Below are 22,721 nucleotides of genomic sequence, written 5' to 3'. Positions count from 1 at the left end.
AGCACATCCAACCCTATCCTTGCTAAGCTCACTCAGTTTGCAGGCAAGCTGTACTGTTTGCAGCAGCACACTGATCATCACTGAAAGACCCCGGCCATTTGGCCCTTCTTTCTGAAGGGAGACAAGCCATTGAGTACCACGGATAGCATTGGGGCATTCCATTCAGGTTCGTAGTGACAGATGAGGCCAATACCTGGGACTTGAGTGTGTTCCATGGGATGTCAGGCGTGGCAGCGTTAGAGCACGATTTGTGCTGGTTGTTAACATGTCCTCATTTTCCGGGTATGGGTGTTGGTTGATTGCAGCCGCGGCTTGGGCAGGGTGCGGTATTAGGCCAGGAGCAGGTCACAGAACACTGTGCCTTACTAACCACCATCTATGGGGCCACAGGATGGTTTGAGTTGCAAGGGACCTTAAAGGTCATCATTCCAGCACCCTGCCATGGGCAGGGACACCTTCCACTAAACCAGGCTGCTCAAAGCCCCATCCAACCTTGAACAGTTCCAGGGATGGGGCATCCACCACTTTCCTGAGCAACCTGTTCCAGTGCCTCACCACCCTCACAGTAAAGAGTTTCTTCCCAATTCCTACGAGTGTGCTCCCACACCAGGCCGTGGAAAACTAAAACCCCATCGCTACAGGCGTTCCACGACTCGGGCACCGCTCTAGGTGTTCTGCACGAGCTCGGTGTGGCTGCAGAAAGTGGCGGAGGCTGCCGGCGGCGGGAGCCCCTCGGTTCCCGCGGGCCGAGGCTACGGGCCGGCAGGACCCCTGTCCCGGCATCCGCCGCCCCTCCGCACGGTGGCTCCGTGCCACGCTCAGCCCGTAGCTCGGCGGGGCCGGTCCGGGGCCCCTCCCGGGCGGCGGCGTCACAGCGGGGCTCAGCGGGCCCGCCCCGGCCGGCGCGCGGGTCACGTGAGCGGCGGCGGCGGCGGCGTCAGCTGATCGCGGCGCGGCGGCGGCGGCGATGGACTTTCTGCTGGGGAACCCCTTCAGCTCCCCCGTGGGGCAGCGCATCGGTGAGACTCGCGCCCGCGCCCCCCGAGCCCCCGCGCGTCCCCGCGTCCCCGCCCGCCCCCGCCGCCCCGGGGGCGCCCGACCGACCCTTCCTCGGGGAAGCGCCGGGCCCCGCCCCCGCGGCGGGACCGAGCCAGCATTGACCAATCAGAGCAGATCTCCTCTCTGACTGACGGGCACTGCCGGCCAATAGCGAGCGCACAGCCCGAGGCGGCTCCGCCGGGGGCCCCGCCAGCCAATCCGGGCGCAAAGGGGTCTCGGGGTGAAGTTTGCTCGCTTAAAGGGGCCGCGAGCCGGGGGTCCGGACCACGCCCCCCGGGGCCGCCAAGGCCCGTGATTGGCTCGGGGCCATTCCCGCCCGCGCCTCTTCGGGGGCTTCGCAGCAGGGGCGGGGCCACGCCGGGGGTACGGTAGGAGCCGCTGATTGGCTGGGCTCCCGCTGCGGCGGCCTATCGCGGCCCGGGCGGGAAGGGGCGCGTGACCCGCGGTGGCGCGAGGGTCGCCCTCGGGGGCTGAGGGGACAGAGGGGACAGTGGGGACAGAGGGGACAGTGGGGACAGTGGGGACAGTGGGGGCTGCAGGGACAGCAGCTCTAGGTTGGGCTGTCCCTGTGACGTGGGGCTCACCCACTTGGACCAGCGTCCTGCACTCGAAGGTCATGCGCGCTGGGCACCCAGGGCGGCTGCCCGAGCCTCTCCGTGCTGAGCTGTGGGACAAGCGTCATGGCTGTGGAGAGCAGCTCCCTGCGGCACGGGCCGGCTCAGGGCACTGAGCACCAACTCTGGCAATTAACACGGCGCCCACGCTGTGACCTCTCCGGTCTCCCGCAGTCCCTGCACTCAGGGCAGCTCGGGGAACGTGGGAGAAGGATGTGGTCTGAGAAAGCGGAGCAGCGATGCCACAGTTAGAACAAGACCATCAACAGCTGCACTGGCGTTGGAACAGAGATTCTTAAAATCAGTTCTTTGAGCAGTTCTTAAAATAGTTAGAATGAATTATTCCTCCCATTTCTCCCATGCTGTATTGCCTAAGGGCCTTCAATTTGCACTTGAACATTGATGCCCAACTAAACTCTCCATTTGTCAGTTTATGCACTTCCATTCTTGCTGTTTGTCACCCTTCAGACCTTTGCTCTTCACTGTGAACATCTGGTTCTGGGTTCAGTTGTTTTTGGTGAGCTCACATGGGTGAATGGGCTATTGTGGCTGGGGCAGGAAGGGAGCAAGCAGCTGCTCTAAGTAATGCTTTTGTAGGCACTGCTTATTTTAGAGGCTGCCCTAAGTGCTGTCCAAAAGTGGGTTGGTGGCACTGTGATGTGCCGCTCTGGTGTTGGGACACATGTGAGATGCACTACAGCAGGATGGGGGAAGGATCATCAGGGATCATTCTGTTATCAAAAACCTCCAGATGATCTTCAGCATCTCCCCAGAAGAATGTCACATGTTCCATCACACGTTCCAGGAAAAACTGACTCCTGCCTTTTCCCAAATAAATGCTCTTTGTTCTCTCAGTGACTGTATCAAATATGTCCTTGTGCTTGGGTAGAGGCAATCTGAAGATGTCACAGATCCCTTGTTGCCCTCCAGATCTTCTCGTCAGTATAGTAACCAGACTGTAAGTGGGGTTCCTCTGGGCTTTCCTTCAATTAAAGAAGGGATTCCCAAGCAACAAACCAACAACCAATAAGAGGGAAAAAAGGTATTTCAAGAGTGTTGTCAAAGAAGAGTTGGGAATCCTTAGTAGCAGAGGTACGATAGCAGGGAGATCTTAGTTACTGGGGTTTGGGGTTATCTGAGTCCAAAGGGTTGGAGGAATTACAGCATATGTGTAAGGAACTCAGGCTGAAGGGCTTGAAAGGACTGGTGGCTGAAAATATGAATGTTTTCTCCTTTTGAACATTACCTATCAACATCCTGGGGACATGGATAAATGCTATCTGCCCTGTTTAATTTGAGACGCGAACATGACTTACCCAAACTTGTTTGGTAGGTCCGTGGCAGCTTCGTGTCCAACCCATGAGCCTGATCACCAAACCTGCATAGTGCTGCTGCTTTGGGCTGTCTGCAAAAAGCTAATGCTGCGTCCTTGTAAATTACTTAGGCAAAGTCATGTACGCTTGATATAGCTTATGAGGTCTAAAATAGCTTTAGATGAAGGCTAAGGAATATTAAAAAATCCTCTGTGGCACACTGCAGCGACGTTCTCAAATTCCTTCATTAATGTTAATCTAGTAAGACCTATTTATTTTGCTGACTAGGAATCCAATGCTGAGATAATCTCAGTGATGTGTCACAGAATGAGTCAGTTGCAGAGGAGTAGGTTTTCTAGTTTCTTACTCACAGTTCTGAGATTTAGTCACAAAAGTTGCCTCTGTCCTGTTTTTGTTTGTGATGTCTCTTCCCAAGTAAGAGGAATACAGACTTGCTTGTTTGTTTTTTCATTATTTGTTTTTGCTTTATAAGTGGGTTTTTAAACACAGTACTTCTGACCAGTGGGAAATTTTCCAGAGTGATGAAACATTGTAGTTTGGAATCCCCCCTCAAAAGGGAAATCCACTGCACCTCCATCAAAGAGCTAAGAGAAGCTTTTTTCCACTTTCAAAATGGAAAATCTAATTTCAAGCAGGTGAATTCCCTCTGAGTGAGAGACTGGAGAGGAAACCATCAACGCTCTCTCCTCACCCTCGAAGTCTGAAATAACTAGTAATTATAGCAATACTGAAAGGGACAGAGACAGGTTATTTCAGTGCGTGAGGGCAGGCAAGGGAGAGGAGTAACGGTGTAGCACGGAGATGAAAAGGAATTTTTTGTGGTTGGGAGTCGTTTTAAGCATGAGAATCAGTAAAAGTTGAGAGTGTAAAGAGGGAGCAAGTAAGAGAGGCTCATGGGTGAGGAAGAAGGGCAGATATTGTGTAATATGCTAGAAAAATCTCCACAGCCATTTGGATCCCACCTTGCAGGTGTCCCTGCACCGCTCTGTGAGTTGGGACCTTGGGAGCTGTTGTCAGTAACAGTCTCCTGTTGGAGCCAGGTGGGTCCCTGCAAGGCTGTGCTTCTCAAAAAAGCGTTACCTTGTCTTCTGTGCCCCCTCTGTGTGAAGAAGGGGAAAAGGCAGCAGTTGAAGAGTCAGTTGATCCCTGAGAGTTTGAGCTGATTCGCAGGAAAGGAGCAGGAGTTCAGAGACCCAAAAACCCACAGCTCTGTGTCAGCATAGTCTGTGTCCATCACTGTCCTGGAGTTAGGTTTGGAGCCGTATCTCTGTTCTCTCTAGAAAGCATTTTGTCCCCTCAGTCTTTGGAGGAGTGATACAGTTAAATGGTGGAGTCCTGACAGAGCTGAAGTTCCCTCAAGGGAAGTGAAAGCATGAGGCTTAGCAAGGACACTTTGTACAGGGTGCTGATTTGGGCCAGGGGCTTTATGAACTGAAGGGAGGTTGGGAGAAAGGACTGTTGTGTTGCTTTATGTTGAACCTATGCTGTCTTGTGCAACGGAATGTTGGTGCCCTCAAATGCCTGTTGAAATGGGTGAGAAGGTGCTTGATGCTTTGCTGAGGAACTTAAAGCCAGCAAGACTGATGACTGTAGGGAGCACTATTTAAGAGCTTGACTTGGAGAGGCACACAGTTTTTGACCTGCTATGGCAAAGCATATCACAGGGAAAGGGTTTCTGAACGGCGCCTGTCTGGTTATGGGTGCTTCAGATCTGGGATGGGGAGCAAAGGGGACAGGAGCCCACACAGAATCTTCTGTCCCTGGCTCCTGTACTTCTCCACACTATGGACTGCAGTGATGGTATGCTGCTGCAGGTTGGGTGGGATTGCCAGACTTAACAATGGGCTCTCCCCTGCCATGCACAAAGGCAGAGACAATAAACTTGAAAAGAAACAAAGTTGTGAAATTTACTCATGGCACAAAGCAAGGTGCAGCTCTGTTGGTCAGTTATATTTAGCTCAGAGTTCTTTTTTATCTGATGATTCCAAATAACTTTTATAACCCAGTTGCAATCCGTAGGAACACATCAAATGCCAGGCAGGAAAAGAGTCGATGCTCTGGCTCAACCCGTACCACAGTCCTCAGTGGTGCTGGGTCATTCTGAGTAATTTGTGAGGCAGCAGACTGGAATCAGACAAACCCTAATGCTGTCACACCCAGGGAACTGGACTGGCTGCCAAAACAATGTGGCTTTGAAGCAGCCCCGTGAAGGGGCCTCCTGTACATTCAACAGCCAGTTGGTTTTGGGTTTGGAGGGAGACGGCATTCATAGATAATCTCTGCCAGGGGGAATTCTCCGCTGCAGGTCAGGCTCAGCTGTTAGCACACAGAAGGAGATGCTACCTGATGAGTCCCACCAGGCAAAGTGCTGGGCATGTGCTTGTGGCCTGCCTCCTGTGCTCCCTGTTTTTAGGGACTTGTCGCTGCCCTCAGCCATCCAGGTCTCAGATTTCATGAGGGGCAGACAGCTCATGTGCTAATTACAGCTCATGAAATGGGGCCAGCCACTCTGATCCTTCATGTGACTAATGAATTATACTTTGTTTCTTTCCCTTCTGCAGGCTTTAGAAAAAGGATAAAGTTCAGGATTTCAGAGGAAACCCCAGCATATTTTATTAGGCTCGGGCAGTCCCTTAGAGCTTGGAAGAGAGCAAGGAGGATTAAAAGGGCATTAGCTCCAGCTCTCCCAAGGCCAGATAGGCCAGGCCTTAATCTGTACTGGGTGAATTCAAGTACTTTGTCCATGGAATTGCCTCAGGGTCACATTCTTGTTTTCCATATACCCTAATAGTGCTCTTCCAGCTTTTTATTTTATAAGCCAAATTGCATTTATGACAGGTTTACTGCTTTCCTGCAGCTCTTCTTTGATGACTGTATGAACAAGGGTGATGGTAGCAGGATGACCACAGCATTGTGAACCAACAGCAAGGCAGTGTGTGTCACTTCTGAGGAAACCAAGTTTTGTCATAAGTGGCCAGAGCATGCATGGTTTATTTGCATTCGTGTCTGAAAAGCAAACCTACTGCTCGACCTTGGCAGGATTGGTGTGTTTAGAGGAAAAGGAGTGGTGGGGAGCAGGTTACAGAGTGCCACCAAACATTGGGAAGCAAGGGAAAGGTGTTTGCAGATTCAGTTCATGTTTATGTACAATGCCAGTGAGAATGAGGAGGGCTGGGGAGATTTGAACAGCAAGGACTTGATGGTTAAAGGCAGTTTTTATTTTGTCCTTGGTTTCTTCTGTAGCTCAGAGCTTCCAAGCAGGCTCAGCCCTGTTCCTGAGTTGTGGGTCTTTCCTTCCATGTGCAGTAAGAAGACTGTGAGAAGAGAGGATGTAGACTTCCCTTTCAGCAGAGCAACCCCTATATGATGGATTTGTGTGATTCATTGCCAGCAGCAGCAAACAGTACAGAGAAACTTCTGGCTTGTTCAAACCACGGTGTGTTGTGAGCAGGGAACGCCAGAGGAGAGCACAAGTGAAGGGTGGCTTTGTGACCATGTGTGCCAAAACCATCAGACTGACCTGAGCTGGAATCTACCTACCGGCAAGGCTGGCTGTGTGGTGTCCCAGGGCAGGAGGAAACCTGGAGCTCTGATATTACTGAGTCCTGATCCCAAAGATGCCCCAATGGAAAACATTTTCCCCCACATGTTACCACAGCTTCACCTATTGATTGGTATATGCCCTGGTGCACCAGACATGCCCATTGCCCTGGATATATTCTCTACCAAATCACCCAATGTGATGCTACCTCCTATGCCTCACTGAGGAGGCTTGGATCTGCCAGAGATCAGGATTCCTATGTAAAATTAGTACTCAAAGTGACAAAAGATCACCTGAATCAAGGAGCCTTATGGATATTACAGTAGTAGCCAGACCTTCAGAAAGGTGGAAGAACATCAAGAACATTCTGCCACTCTCCTTCCCTTGTCTGCCCTTTTCCATCTGGCTACGGCCACAATGTAATCAGCATAATCACAGTGTAATCAATACATTCTGCAGCCAACAGAAAAGGTGGTGGCTGCATAGTGATAATATGCAGATAACTTCACACTGTGGTGTGCAATCTGTGGGAGGTTCACGTGTATAAGAGGCTGCATTGCACAGTGCTGTGAACAGCTCTGAGCCTGACCCTTAAGAAACAGGACATCGCAAAACATGATGGATGTGCTTACCCAGGCAGGAGTTAAAAAAGTCTTCCTGTGTGATGGCCTTATCCCATTACTGTGTGAATGGGCATTTAATTTCATTCCTGCACAGGGATCATTAGCTTCTGGGTCAAAAGGAGAAAAAGGCAGCTCTGCAGAGAAAAGGGCTCTCCAAAGGGATAGAGGACCCACAGCAGCAAGGGACAGCCCCAGATTTTGCAGGGACAGCAGTTTTGAAAATGCAAGCACTTCTGTTGGGTCTGAGCTCTCTTGAAGAGCACTTGGTAAGTGCTAAACCAGTCTGGCCAGTTTTAGTTCTCTAAGTCAAGTGTTTTGTAGGATGGGAGAGCTGGGAAGGATGGTTCTTGCCCTCTGCTTGCCATTTGCTGCGTCTCTGTGTTTCCCTGTGGTCTTGAGAGTGCCTGGGTCCTGCCGGCCCCGCTGGCAGTTCTCTTTCCCCCAGACGCTGGTGGTGTCCCTGAAGGCATCAGTCAGTGGTGTGGCCAGGACGGAGACATGGCTGATTACAGGGTGGAGACACTGGTGCTCTCAGTAATAGCTGCTCATTTCCCAAATCTCTGCCTTGAATAAATAACATCAAGGCTGACTAAGGAATTCCTAATTAAAGGGAACACAATCAAAGCTGAAACAATATTGCTTTGACTTCAGCCTGCAGTTTGCTTCTGCCCACACTCCCCAGAGGCCAGAAGTTCAGGGGAGAGGTGTAAATGTTAAACAAGAGAGAGCCTTGCTTGGGTTGTTTATGTTTGCTTATTTATTTTTATAGGCCTGGTGTACAAAAAAAAAGGGGGGGGTTGATTCTTTTGTCTCCTTAAGTGGTACAAACCAAGAGTGACTTTAGAGCCATGACAGTGCGAATGAACAAAACTGACAGTTTCTGGCCTTGCAGTAACAAAGCAAATAAGCCCCCTTTTCCCCAGCTGTGGAGCTGAAGTCATGCTGAGCCTCTTCCCTTCTCTCCAGTGATCACACAAGGTGTGTGTCGGTAACATGGGTAGCACGGGTGCACCCACCCTTTCCAGCACCAGCCAGCCATGTGCTCTGCGGTGCTGACATCTAGTGGGCAGCACTTGGTGACTCGGGATTTGCAGCTGGGTTTGCCTCCTTGCGTATTGTAGTGGAACCCAGCGAGGAAGAGGCCGGGATCTGCGGTGAGAGCTTAACAGCAGCCCGTGAGAGTGCCAGAGCTGCTCTTAGCCCTACCCTGTTCTGGTTTCTGTTTTCCAGAGAGAGCTACCGATGGGTCCCTACGGAGCGAGGACTGGGCTCTCAACATGGAGATCTGTGACATCATTAACGAGACTGAAGAAGGGTAAGGAGAGCTGGCAAGGGTCCATATCCGGCAGCCGGTCCCAGCACACCCTGTAACACTACATGCCTAGGCTGCAGTGGTAGCATGCATTGGTGGAGATAATAAGCTAGGCTTCCCAACAGTCCCTTAGACAAGACTCTGCTAGGAGGCCTAGAGACACAGCCAATCTGCCACAGCATTTGTTAGATGCTTCTGTATAATCTTAGTGAGTACTGGGAGCCATTCAAACAGGCCTTCAGGGTCCCCAGAGAACCTTGATTCAATCCAGGCTGTCTCCCATGTCCCAAAGGCATATTTGTAATTCTTCCACTTTGGTTTATTCCTTCTTCATACCACTCTCTTTCTTTCCTCTGGGAATGCAAAAATCTGCAGGCTGGTGACTGAAGAGAGAGCTGCTATTCAGTCCTCTCACTGTGCAAGTCCTGCTGGGGTTTGCTGCTCAGGTATTTTCATGTACAGTCACTCAGACTCACACAAAGTGGGTGGGGGAGCCCTTGTCTCCCTCTCCCTGCAGGGAGATGTTCATAAATCTGCCAGACTTGTTAACTCTGGACCTGGGGATGTGGCAATGAATTCAAGGGAGACTGCTCCTTCTCACAGTGGAGATGTCAAGAGCAGCATGTAAAAAAGAAGGTGCTACATGGAATAAAACATGTAGGTTTCACTCCTGCTGTCCTACCCCACAGTGATGTTGACAGAGGATTTGCAAGCCCAGTTTTCAGCTTCACAGTTGTATGAAAACAAAGTCAAACATCTCTACTCACAGATCTGTCACCACTTCTTTTTCATGCTATTCCCATGGTGCAAATACACAGTTTTCAGTCCTGATCTGTGGCCACTTTTTTCAGTCTTGGCACCTGATAACACAGCTGCATCCTTCTGGGATGACAGGCTCTCCCACTGCCCTGCTAATGCCCATCCATTGACACCAGGCTGCCCCATGGGCCAATACACTCCTTCCCTCCTCACTGCCTCAGTGTCTCCCCACCACTCTTCTCCCCTAGCAGTGCTGCTCTTCCAGCTCAGCCTCATTTCCTGTGCTCTACTAGAGCATGTTGATTCATTTGTGCCCTCTCAAGATGAGTGGTCTGAGACCATGGTGTTTCTCCCCTCTGAGAATGGTTAAGGGGGCCCTACTGTGCTGCTGCTCTCTTTCCCACCTGCAATATAGGCAAGATTTTGCCACTGAATCTCCCCTGCAGCTTTTTAGTCTCCTTTTCTCCAGGGAAATGTTGTTAAACAGCTTCTCTCTGAGCAACAGAGGAATTGCTGTAGCTTGCTCGCTCCTTCCTGTTTCTAACCCATGCCAAGCTTTTCAGTGACGTTCTCCTTTTCAGTCTCTCTGCCATGGGATTTTGCTCTATCCCCAAGCTGTGTGTTTCTAGCATTGCTTTTACTCTGTTCTCTGTTGTGTCCTGAGCACCTTGAGTTGTTGCAGACATCAGCACAGAGGCCTCCAATTTCAGGAACAGCACTCAGGGACATGGTTTAGTGATGGACTTGGCAATGTTAGGTTTGCTGTTGGACTCGATGATCTTAAAAGGTCTTTTCCAACCTAAATGATTTCATGATTAGCAGGGCCCCACTACTCTTGCAGAACCACAGGCAGAAGCTGCTTTACCAGTCATTGCTTCAAGCCACCCTGAAAACCTGATGGGGAAGGACACCTGCATAGTATGAGGCATCCAGAGCCACTGGCTGTTTTGCTTTGCCTTGCTGTAGGTGGGGCTCAACCTTCTGATGATCTTTCTTCATCTCATTTCTCCCTCAGGCCCAAAGATGCCTTCCGAGCCATTAAGAAGAGAATTGTAGGGAACAAGAACTTCCATGAAGTTATGCTGGCTTTGACGGTGAGTGGTCAGGGCTCTTTCTCGGCTCTGCTGTAAAGCTGAGTGCTGAACATGAGCTTTAGCACATGTACTGAAAAGACGCGTGTACCTAAAGCCAACAAGGCAAATAAACACAGGTAGGCAGAGAAGGCTATAGCAACTGCTTCATTGCCTTTGAAGGTCCTGGAGACATGTGTCAAAAACTGCGGCCATCGCTTCCATGTCCTTGTGTCCAGCCAGGATTTTGTAGAAGGTGTCCTGGTGAGAACAATCCTGCCGAAGAACAACCCACCTGCCATAGTGCACGACAAGGTGCTGACCCTCATACAGGTGAGCCAAGAACTGTGAGCATCTGCACCAGTTCAGAGAGTGTTTGTCTTTAGGTTTTTGTACAGAAGAGTATTGTATTGATGATGGGCTGTGCTGTCTCCTTCTCCCCAGTCCTGGGCAGATGCCTTCCGTAGCTCACCAGACTTGACTGGTGTCGTTGCTGTCTATGAAGACCTGAGACGGAAGGGCCTAGAGTTCCCCATGACTGATCTGGACATGCTGTCACCCATCCACACACCACAGAGGGTATGGGAGCATTGCTGAAGAGAAGAATGTTGGGCAGCTGCCATTCTGGAGCTATGAGGGGGCTTTAAGGACTCTGTCTTGCATTTAGAGGGCTTTTGGAGAGTGAGAATCTCCAGGACAGCCAAGAACTGTTGAAAGCAGATGCCATCAACATTTCTCCTCTAATGTCAGGTGTGAGTGTCTAACATGTTCTCTGTCACTTTTCCCACCTCTGTCTGTAGACTGTGTATAGCACTGACTCCCAATCCGGACAGAACTCACCTGCAGTCAACTCCCCTCAGCAGATAGAGTCCATCCTCCACCCTGTCACCTTGCCCACTGGAAGAGGCTCATCCAGCGACGCACCCATCACACCCACACCAGAGCAGGTGAGTTGGACACAAGCCCTGTGACATTCCTGATTCTCCCTGTGTTTGGGGGCTGTTTCACAAACACTATTCTGGGACTGCTGTCCTGGTCCTTCCCCAGCCTCTGTCTTCAAGAGCCGTTCTTCTAAAGCACAGACCCTCAAGAGCTCCCCAGAGCTCCACTGTGGTCACATTGATGAGCTGGGACACCACAATCATGGAGTGGTTATGTTTTCCAAAGACAGGGCTGCCTGCAGGTAGAAGGAAGTTCTGGCTATAGGGAAGTGGGGACTAGAGATATCGAGGTTTAGAGTGAGGTCTTTATAATGCAGTTCAGCAAAAGCTTGCTCAGTAGTTGTCTCCTTATCATCTTTGTTTATTTTGCCTCACTGCTTACTTTATACAAATCAACCTTGTCTGGCTCTGTGGTTTCTGAAGGCTAGGGCTTCCTCACTTGTTTCCCCATCCTCTTTTCTCCTTCCTCACTCTGACTTCATATGACACCATGTTCAGCACCAAACCTCCAGCTGTCAGTGTGTTGCATTCTCTTGCAGAACAGAGGGTAGAAACTCTTCTAAAGAGGCTCATTAGCAGCTTATGAAAACAGAGGGATAAAGATTCAACTGCACACTTAGCTGAGGCTCTCCTGTTGAATGGGAATTAATTTTTTCCCTCTCTTACACTGCTTTGGAAATTAAAACATTTAAGCGGCTGCCACACAGGAACTGCTAGCTGGAGAGAGATCTGAATCACAACAGCAGCCTATGCTGGCTACTAAAAGTCAAGGCTGGGCTAGTAGCCAAAGGTCCCAGGTGAAGGCCTGGCATCTGTTACCAGCAAATGAACTCAATGGTAAGTAATGGAGATTCTTTCTGCTGGGAGCTCCCGAGAGCTTAACTGAGTGGCAACAGTGGTGACAAATGAATTCTCCAGTGGCTGTTCCCTTCGGCTCTGTGAACACACGTACAAACATGGTGCTATTTACTGCCATTCAGAGCTACCTCAGCTACCTCCCCAGTCTTCCCAGGTGGAGCTGTCACTTCACTTCCTTTTGCAGATCGGGAAGCTGCGCAGTGAGCTGGAAGTGGTGAATGGGAACACAAAGGTCATGTCAGAGATGTTGACGGAGCTGGTGCCATCCCAGGCTGAGCCTTCTGACCTGGAGCTGCTGCAAGTAAGGAACGCTGGCAGGGGGGAGGGCTGGCACATGCAGCAAAATTTAGCAATGACTTGATGGACTGAGGCATGATGCCTCCCAGGCATGGGGAACAACTGGACAATTTAGTGTGGGGCTTATCAGGGAGTAATGGGATAAGGGAGACACAGGGTAGGTGGAGGGAAATAGCACTACTGAGGCTGGAATCATCTCACATGGGGACTTGTCCCTGAGGGCCTTTCTTTCTGGGCCATGTGTTATATAAAAAGCATACAATTATTCCATGTAGAGCCCAGACTCAATTTACCTCTCATACCAATATTTGTTGCCCATCAACAAACAGTTCCTGATAGATCCCAGTAGCCTGTGGAGTCTGTCTATTCCAGTCAGACTCCCAAATCTGTGAGTGCTCAGCCTTAGCGTGAGCTGTGTGGTAACTTCCCCTTGCTTTGAACAGGAGCTGAATCGGACATGCAGAGCCATGCAGCAGCGTGTACTGGAGCTGATTCCCCGTGTCCTCCATGAGCAACTCACTGAGGAGCTGCTTCTCATCAATGACAACCTCAATAACGTGTTTCTGCGCCATGAAAGGTACCTCTCTCCTCCTTTCTCTGCCCTGCTCTCCCACAAGAGTTTACTGCCCCTTGAAGGCTGCCTATCCCACCCTTTTGATCTGCCCATAAGTATAATACTCAAGATGTATCAGTCTGTATCTTCCCTCTTTGAGAACAAAGCCAGTTCTCAGTTTTTGCTGACTAATTCCTGTCCCTTCAAGACTGCTGTGTAAGTTACTCATGGGATATAAAGATGCCCTGGTGGCATAACCCAGAAGAAGAAGAAGGAACTGCATGGAAAGAGCTGGTTTTCTGGCTCTGAGGCAGATGGGGACAGAAATTGCCCAGGTGGGATCAGCACCCCGTTTTTTTCCCTACCATTTTATCAAACACATCTCTTTGCTAGGATGAAGTCTAGGGAATTTAGGCCCTGTGTCTGTATGGAGAGCTATGTTTAAAGCATTTTGGTTAGGAGTAGCTCTGGAAGATCACAAGGAGCTTTCTCTCTCAGAAGACATCAACTGTGTGGGTCTTCAGTCTTGAGAGGAAATTAGGCCCTGAACCATGTTGCCCTCTTCCTATTATGCAGGAAGGGACAGGCTGTGCCAAGCCTTATAAGAAATCTGTGGGTGAATAAGCACATGCTATTGAAATGCATCCTGTCATTTTTCTTGCAGGTTTGAGCGCCTCCGGACAGGACAGCCTGTCAAGGTAACTCAGAGCAACTTCCCCTCTGTGCAGCTTGGACTGCATCCCACAGGTCCAGCCAGGTCCTGCTGAATTGGAGAGAGGTTCAGTCTGGCCCCCCAGAAGTGGTAGGCTTTGCTCTCCCAGCCAAGCTGCACCAGACCCCCTGGTGTGCAGGACACTCTGGTTCCCACTGCTAGCCTTGCCCTCCCTGCCCATGGGAGTCTTCCCCTCACCCAAAGACCAAGAGCAGAGCAACAGCAGTTATAGTTTTCCAGTACTGAGTTTTGGGAGGACCAATTCCTATATGAGCCTCCTCTGAGCACTGCCCTGTCCTCTGAACCAGCATCTACCCTACTTACTGACATCCAGCAGAGCTGGGATGTGTCCCAGGGCTGGCTACTGAGGCCAGCCCTGGGACACTATTCCCAGCCAGTTCTCTGATCACTGTCCCCCTTCTCACAAGCAAAGGCTTCACAACTGGCATCTTTCGACAGGTATAGAAGGGCTTTCCTCTCCAGTATTAATGAGCTAGGATTGTAGGGCCAGGGTGTCCAAGCTTCAGAAACTCTCCACCATTTTCTTTTTTCTTCCTTCAAAGGCACCAAATGAGACAGAGAACAGCCTGATTGATCTGGGACCCAGTACTCCTTCTGCATTAAAACAGGCTGAAGTCACCAACAACCTTTCCTCTCAGCTGGCTGGAATGAGTATGTTTCCATGCACTTTTCCCCTCAGTCTTTCTCCTGTGCTGCACTGGGAATCCCTTCCTACCCTTGAATCATCTCCCAGAATTATATAATCATATTCACAGAGTAACCTAGGGAAATGGTGTGTGTTTTCAACTAATAAACCCATGAAGAAACTTGTATATGCCCCAAGGCACTCAAGCATATGTCTTGGCATCCACACCTCACATTGTGCAGGAGGTAGACATGACTTAAGAAGGACCTCAGCATTAGTCTGTGGCTAAGGACTAGGCCTTCCAGCAGGGTAGGGAATGAAATTGCCCCTTCTGCATGCCTGGCAGCATTGCCTAGTTGCCTCTCATGCTGTGTGGTGTCAGGCTGACCTCTAAGGTCTAGAAGAAGAAAATCAGCTGAAACTATGCTGTGAAGGCAGCCATGAGCATCTTGGGCTCAGGACTCAGGATTTGACAGATTGTTTACTCAAAAAGCCTTAGAGGTCCTGAGGGTTCTTCAAGATATACCAACAGCCTACATAACACTGCCTGAAGCTCTCATTGCCTGGGAGCACATTCAATACAGCTTGGATGCAGCTACCGAAAATTGGCAACACCGTTTTTACAGACAAGCCAGTTGAGATATTTTTCAAGTCAGGTTTTTTTCAGATGATGCCTGAATCATGAAAATCCACTCATCTGTCTCAGAGGTGCTTGCCCAGAAGCACAGGTCTTCCACAGGTTATGGAGCAATTCCCTCCCAAGCTGTCTAAAATGACTGGGAACATCTAGTCTTCAGCATCAGTTCAGTAAATTGATGATGATGCTTCTGCCTGAGACTGAGCCAAAAATGTCTACTGAGCAGGCAAAGAAACTGCTGCTTTTACTTCACTCACGACACTACATGCACACGTAGCCTGTGCTGTAGCTGAGGGGCAGGATAGAGGAGTGGGCCTAGAACAGTTTAGCCTGTTCTGATGATAGCTTTCCATCTAGCACTCTCCAAGCCCACAGCCCTTCATTTACTGCTCTGAGCTGCCTGTTCACCCTTCTTTCTCCCACAGACCTGGGCTCGAGCAGCGTAAGTGCGGGACTGCACTCCCTCGACACCTCTGGCAAGCTGGAAGAAGACTTTGACATGTTTGCCCTGACCCGTGGCAGCTCGCTGGCTGAGCAGCGCCGAGGGTGAGTGCAGCAGCCCACTCTGTCCTGTCCTGCCTTCTTGTAAAGGAAGGAGGACTCAAGGCAACTGGAACCATGACCCCAACCAACAGCAGTTCCTGGGAGACAGTAGGATGCAACAGAAATGCAGTCTTTGGATGCACGGTGTTTGTAGGATGAGCTCTGTGCTCCCAGTCCTTTTTTCTGCTACATCATCTCTCCTTCACAGTATCCTCCTGGGTATGGAGAGAAGGAAGTGGTCCCTATATATGAGCACTGTGGTTCCACATGTTCTCAGGAAATTCAGTGTCTGGAGATGAAGGTGTGGAGTGGGACTGGCTGAGTTTTCATGTCTGTCTCCGAACTCATGTGCCCTGACTGGGGTGATGTTGAATTTGGGAATTGCTAAATACCAATGCAGCCTAACAGGCTGGAGTGCAGGAAGAATGCGGTCAGTTGTGGCAGGGCAGGGCACTGCTCTGTGCCTCAGCTTCCCTGTTGGCAAGTGTGACTGATGTTTCTTCCACCATAGTATGTTTGAGACCTCCTGGTGTAAAGCACTAAGAGCTGGGTCTCCATAGTACTGGCCGAAGTGGTCTTCTCCACTGCAAAATGGATTCCTGAATCCTTGTTCTGGAGGAGCTGACAATGGCTGTGCTGACCAGATCCCTTGGGTTTGAGAGACTAGCTGATCTCACACTGCTTTCCTGTCAGTCATTCCCTGCTCTCCATCAGCTACCAAGCAGTAGAGCCCACAGGCAAATGGCTGTCTCCAGCCCTCAAAGACCTGTGCTCCTGCATTCCTGCATCCACTGGGGTGCCTTGTTCTGCAGCTGGGCAGTAGCAAGTTAAGATCTCTTATATACATGTCAGGATCTCTTAAGGACATCTCCTTGCATTCCTCTGCTTCATACTGCTTCTGATAAAAGTGGTGGGGAAACCTGTGGCCTACACATGACTTCATGTGTTTTGTCCATGGGTTTCCCCATCACTTTTATGGTGGGATGTGCTGCCTGAGGGCAGAGGCAGTACAGCACAAAAACAATCATGCCAACAGCACCTGATCTGGGGCTGAAATCTGAGCCACTGGCATGTGCTGAGTGCTGGAGGCTGGGGGAGATCTGCACAGGGGTGAAATTGTATCCTCTTTGCTGTGGCGCAATCCTTAACAGGCTGAGGCACAACTAACAAGACATCTTCTATTTATTCCTCACTGCCCTTCATCTGCCTGCACTTGCACTCCTGCCAAGTAATCTCTACTAGCTCAGGCTTCACATTTCGCTCATCAGCATCAGCTCTCAGTGCCTCCTGAACAGACCCATTGCCCTACAGCTCCCAAACAGGACATGCTGGCAGGAGACATACACAAAGCCATTGGGGTTTGTTCCTGACCCCCCATGCTTCATGTGTGCCTCAGTGAAGCAGTGCTTGAAACACTTCAAGCCTTTCCTGCCATTCTTCCTCATCAGCGGCATGATAGCAGCACTGTACTTCATCCTGGATGCCATTGTCCACAGCGGCCCCTTCACAGATGAGCACTTCTTTGAGAAATTTGAGCAGCGGTGGCCCAAGCCCCTGGCCCCCAACAAAAACAGCTCCACTTGATGGTCTGCTGGATCTGCGGAAAGGGGCCCAGGAGCAGCTGCAGAGGTGACTTGTGGAGAGTTTCTGTGAAAGGCTTCATTCTCCTAGCATGGATGGAGCGTTTTCCCCATTCTACATGGATCAAATGCCACATGGGGACATGTCGCATTATCATGTGTGCTGGCAGCCTAGAGAAATGGAATGAGGGAGTTTATGGGTGAGGAGTATCTGCATGTGGAAAGAGGTTGCTGTAATGGTGCACTTGGAGACCATGAAGCAATACTAGGATCTTCTGATCATCCAGTCTCACCTATGTAGCATGGGTCAGTGAGCCTCTGCCACCATCAGTTCTTGAGTTGTATCAGTTAAAGAGATGTTTTTGAGCTGTGTTTGTGTCTATGAAGGTAGGTGAGTATGTAGGGGCTTGTTGCTCAAATCCTTTCTAAAGTAGCTGTAATATTCTGGTCAGTCTGTGTTAGTTTTCTCTCTTTATAGTCAACCCCAAAGAAGGTAAGCATTGTGGTTGATGCACCTACCTCTGTAAGTCTGTGTCTTAGTTTCATATCATACCTTGTCATCCTCCTGTCATGTGCCACAGTTGTCCTGTGGTATCCCATAATAATGTTGCAGTGAGTAGATTAGTCTGTTTTGTGGTGAGCTATACCTTTAATAGGGGTTTTGCTCACCTTTCTAGAAGCTCTTGGGAGCAGAATGGCAAGAGATGAAAAGCTGTGCCGTCAGAAGAACTGAATATATGTTTAGGAGTTTCTGCTCTTCACTCTCAGGCATCTCAATGGCCTCTGTGTTATCTAATTTCATGCTTTCAGGGTAAAGTACGAAGATCCCCAAGCCACCAAAGGACTCGCTGGTGCCCTGGATGCCCGGCAGCAGAACACAGGAACAGTAAGTGGCCACAGAGCTTTTAGTGTATTGCCAGGAATAAGAGTATCCTCCTTGCTCACCAATGCAATAAATGTTTTGTCTGTTTGGAAAAAATCAAGTGTTTTACATTACCAATGATAACGTTCAGTCTTCACCAACCTGCATGTCCTACCTGGGCTACATACCTCATTCTTTAAACCCCTGAGGTGGGAAACTATGGAAAGTCTAGGGTTGACTCAGTCAGTCACAGGATGTCCTCCCTATATCTGCAGGGAAATTCCCACCTGGAAATGTATGTTTCATTCATCTTAAGCAGGTTTCCAAGTCCAGTTGCCCTCTCTCTGCAATCAGAGAAGTAGGCCACCAGTACAATGTGTTCTTTCCCCCACCCTAAACCCACTGCCTCCCCTGTCCTTCATACTCTGCAATGCAGGCTCTCTCTCATCCAGGGGGAGTCTGGTGCCTCTAATGATGGAGCCCAGCTGACTAAATGGATGATGCGGCAAGGAATGGTGAGATCTGAGATCGTGGAGGGCCAGCAGGGAGGAAGGAGGCTGGGGCTGCTGAAGTAGAAGTGGTGCTGGCACAGCACATGAGGATGCACAGCAGACATCAGCCGAGATTGCAAACTGAAATGGGGCAACCCTGGCCTGGGCCAGTGGTGGAGACCAGAGTTGGGAAAGAAGCAGGCAGAGTGTCAGCCTCAAGTAAACATGTCTATAGGAAAAATCCTAGGAGCTCTGAGGCCAAGAGAGCACGTGCCACTCTGAGCTAGAGGATGGCCTGTTTTGAGGTGGGTATCTGGGGCAGAGGCACTAGCTGGTGGCATCATGAGGGAGGCTACTGCCATTCATTCCCCTTGTAGCCTCTCCTGCTTAGCAGGAGCTGCCCCATTTGGAGGAAAACACGTTGTGACTTTTACTGTTCAAGGCCTCCTCCTGTAGCTTGAGTGTTTGAGCTTTCAGGCTGTTGAATTTGGTCTTTTAGTAGCAGGAATTCCTACAATTACATTCCCTCAGGCACATGGAGGCTTTGACAGCTCCCAGGTCTGAAGCTTGTTAGCCTGTCTTCCTGTAATGGGCACTGCCCAGACTGATGTCTGCTTTAGGAAGTTTCCCCACATGCTGTCCCCTTGGCTTGAATGCACTTCTACTCCAAAGAGTTTCTCTCTGGGTAGGCAAAGCCAGTTCTCTTCGAAACTTCCCTAATCTCACACATCCTCTTCCATCCCCATTTATCCATCTGCTAGCTGTGGTAACTATCTGCACTTGCTCCCTGGTTTGGGGAAATCGGCCTGTCCTTGGTAAGAAGGTGGTGTTCTTTTTCTTGGTCTTGGTGTTTTCCAGAGGGCAAGGGAGCTGTACATATTAGAAGACTAATAAATAAGTTACCACAAATACTCTCATGCTTCTGCTTGTGGAACCTTTAGCAAGGGCTGCTTCTTGCTCAGCTTTGTTCGGGAGCTCCTGAATAGAGAAAAGGATCAGACTTGTTTTCCTTCCAGGTTATCTTTGTCCACTAGTAATATGTCTCTTTGCTGCTTAAATTGACCAGGGACATGAATTATTCTCAGATAACCTCATCCCTACTGAAAGTAAAATTTACTTTTATTGTAGATGACTCTCTCTTTGATGAATCTCTCTCAGTAGTTTGGTGTGATGTCAAATCCTGCTGTGCTTCATGATCCTACCAGGGAATCAGTTCTTGGCAGGTGTCTTTCTCCCTTATTGTGGTGCCAAACCTGGCACGTACAATATCTTCAGCATTGCAAACTTTGACATCAGACTGTCACTAGTTTTTAGAAGGGAAGAGGTGTGGAGAAACACATCTCTTGTCCTCTGGCTGCATAACGCAAGCAGCCAACTTCCACCTTGTGAGACCTCACCAAAATGGAAAGTCTGATCTGGTCCTAATACCCCAAAGCCAACTGCCAAACCACAGAGGCTTTTAATGGCATGTACCCTGGAAACTATGCATGTCTGGCCATGGATGGGGGACAGGAAGCAGGTGAGCAGTGGCACTGGTAGCTGGGAGAGCTTTGCAGTGGCACTGGCTGGATTTGGAAGGGCCTCAGCTGACTGAACAGTGGAGTGAGAGGGTGAGCCTCTGGGTTGGGCTTTCATTTTGCATAGTGGATTTCCTGGAACATCCTCTCTTTTCTTGGCCTCATCATCCTTTTTCCTTCTGTCCTAGGTGCCAGTTCCTCAAGCCAATTTCATGGAAGACATAGAAAAGTGGCTCTCTACTGATGTGGTAAGTGAGGGGCTGCTTTCCTGGAGCCAGCTGTCCTGACAGAGTTGTCTGCAGGACTGGACTTCAGGTGGTGGACAACATTGCTGAACGTGTGGCACAGGCTGCTCAGAGAGAGGAGGGAAGGAGAAGCCAAGGACACAGGGCAACAGTATAATTAGCCTTCTGGAGGGTATAGCAAATGAACAGAGGATCAGGGCCACTCTAACATATCTGTACTGCAGAAGTGGGGGGAGAACTACCTTGTCTCTCTCTGTGCAAAGAATCACATCTGTGAGACATCTTTATCTACCTTCCTTGTAACCGTGCCCTTCTCATTCTTCTCTAGGGAGAATCAGAGGATGCAAAAGGTGTCACCAGCGAAGGTAAGATATGCCAGCTATCCCTTTTCTCTAACTGTTCCTGGCAGCATGTTGGCTCTTCCATTCTTTACTAATGCTCTGCTCTTCTCTTTCTGTAGAGTTTGACAAATTTCTGGAAGAGCGAGCGAAAGTTGCGGACCGCCTACCCACTTTGTCCAGCTCCTCAGCAGGGACATCTGTCTCCCCTCCAACTGCCAGCCATCATAGGAAGCAAGCAAAGGAAGATGATGCTATGTTTGCTTTGTGAATGCTATGGACCGGTGTGCTGTGGAGCAAGAGGCTGTGTGTGCGGTTTTGCTTGCCTCCAACCAGGGGCCAGCAGAGGAAGGACTCTGTCCCCTTCCTCCATTCTCTTCCTCTTTTACCTTTGAGTTGTTTTTATTATTAAGCTGCTTTCAGACTTCAGATAATCTTTGTTGTGTTTAGGGATATCACACAATAGACTTGTGAAGGGGGGTTTCAAAGCTGCTAGAGAATGTGGGAGTTCGGTGGGCTTTTCTCTTTTTGGTACAGTGTGGGCAAAGCAGAAGAAGCTCTGGAAGAAGCTCCCCATCCTACTCTCCGATGACGTAGTTAGAGATCTTCCCCAAGAAAAAGGAGAGGCTGCAGTCTGCTGCTGAAATCATTCCTGCCTGCCTCTTCCCTTCCCCCTTCCCTAGAATGGATATCCATCCCTCTGCTCAGCAGTATTAGACTGGAAAGCACAGGGATGTGAAGCATTACTGGTGGCCAAGGAAGAACACTATTGATAGAGGGAACCTGTTGCTCTAATCTCTCTTGCACAACTGCTTGTGGTATGCAACACCTTCCCACTCACAACCCCTTCTCTTCCTTTCCTCCCCCTCCCCATCAGTTTATCCAGAATCCTACCCACAGCCCAGACGTTTCCATTGCAAGACAGCCAGTTACCCAGGCCCTTGGCAGCACACAAGGCTTGAGCTGTGAGCGGTACCCCAGGCTGAAGGAGCTGTCTCCCAGGGGGTAGGATGTGCCTTCAGCAAACCATCTGCAGTTAATTTAATTCTCCCATTATTATACTTTTCTCCCGATGTGATCCTACCCCTCTCTCTCACTTCCACTGATGCCTTCCACCACATCGTGCCGTGGTGTGGGGAGTCTCTCCGTATAGACTCCTTCAGAGTAGCTGTGCGTTCTGGGGTCGCAGAGCTGGGTTCCCTAAAGCAGGAGGCCCTTACATTGGCACTGTTACACCACTGGGGGGAACATGCTGTTGCTGCAGTAGCTTGCTCAGCTGGTGAGAACAGGGGCGAAGCGAGACATCCATCATCTCATGCCAGCCAAGCAGTCCTGCAGCAGCCAGGAGCTCCTTTGCACGTGGGGAGCAAAACCCTTCAGAGCAAACCACACACGGTGCCCGATTGTAAATGAAAGCCAGGGAGGAGGGTGCCAAGCCCAGGGCTCCTGCTCGTGGGATTTCTTGTTGAGCGTGGGAGAGTTGCCTTTTTTTACTGCACATTAAAGGAGCAAAGATTTGAGCCTCCCTTGAAGATATGGTGTGTGCTGTCAGTGCCGGCGTGGGGAGGGGAGGATCCTGTGGGGAGGAGTGAAACCATGCAGCCACATTTGCTTTCCTTGAAAAGGCAAGGACACTGTCATGCTGAGAGGAGGCACCAAGGGTGCTGGGAGCCATGGCAGGTGCTTGCTGTGTTTTACCACAGTCTCCTGGGTCGGTGACTACAGCCCATCTCACAATAGCCAGAGGGTGAGATACCTCCTCTCCTTTCCCCCTCTGCCTTGTGACCAGATCTGAATACCCACCTTGCAGCCCATAAGTCATTTATAAGGACATGCAAGAAATACAGTTGCTACGAAAGGGCCCTCTGGTATCCACAGGGCGTTCTCAGTTGTCCCCATGCCATCCCCCAGCATGCAGCTGAGTGGAAGCTGAGGGACACATTCTTAAAAGGAGGTTGAATGGGTTGAAAGTGTCATCTGAGCCCTATACTTGTGGGAAAGAGTTAAATTAGCTGAAGTTGTCCAAACCTCAGCACCTCCCTCTCCCCATGCCTGCTCTTCAGTTTCAGCTGTACCAAGCTCAGGCAGAGCCTTGAGGGTCAGAGCTGCAAGAAAGCTGGGCTGCAGCTGGAATAATCAGGGTGCTGTTTTTCCTCCTCTGTAAGCAGCTTGGGACGGGAGGAGGCTTT

General features: G+C 50.0%; 1 protein-coding gene across 3 annotated transcripts; it reads left to right on the top strand.

The window, feature by feature from the left end:
* Window positions 1–925: 925 nt before the first annotated feature.
* TOM1 (target of myb1 membrane trafficking protein) lies at window positions 926–22,066 on the top strand. Of its 3 annotated transcripts, none has more exons than XM_027715076.2 (15): window positions 926–1,019; window positions 8,402–8,486; window positions 10,258–10,336; window positions 10,496–10,645; window positions 10,757–10,891; window positions 11,113–11,259; window positions 12,296–12,412; window positions 12,852–12,985; window positions 13,626–13,659; window positions 14,237–14,345; window positions 15,382–15,502; window positions 17,890–17,965; window positions 20,138–20,197; window positions 20,523–20,559; window positions 20,655–22,066. In XM_027715076.2, the coding sequence occupies exons 1-15, from the start codon at window positions 968–970 to the stop codon at window positions 20,801–20,803; spliced, it is 1,485 nt and encodes a 494-aa protein (XP_027570877.1). In that variant the 5' UTR covers window positions 926–967; the 3' UTR covers window positions 20,804–22,066. The 3 variants fall into 3 exon arrangements, with proteins under 3 accessions (XP_027570877.1, XP_039238211.1, XP_039238212.1); XM_039382277.1 differs by lacking the exon at window positions 926–1,019 and adding an exon at window positions 1,341–1,422; XM_039382278.1 differs by lacking the exon at window positions 926–1,019 and adding an exon at window positions 7,288–7,437.
* Window positions 22,067–22,721: the final 655 nt, after the last annotated feature.

Source organism: Pipra filicauda, unplaced genomic scaffold (assembly GCF_003945595.2).
Source record: "Pipra filicauda isolate LSUMZ 115617 unplaced genomic scaffold, ASM394559v2 scaffold262_size1072369_pilon, whole genome shotgun sequence".
Taxonomy (NCBI): domain Eukaryota; kingdom Metazoa; phylum Chordata; class Aves; order Passeriformes; family Pipridae; genus Pipra; species Pipra filicauda.
The sequence above is the reverse complement of the archived record's forward strand: the minus strand, read 5'-3'. Positions and strand labels throughout refer to the sequence as shown.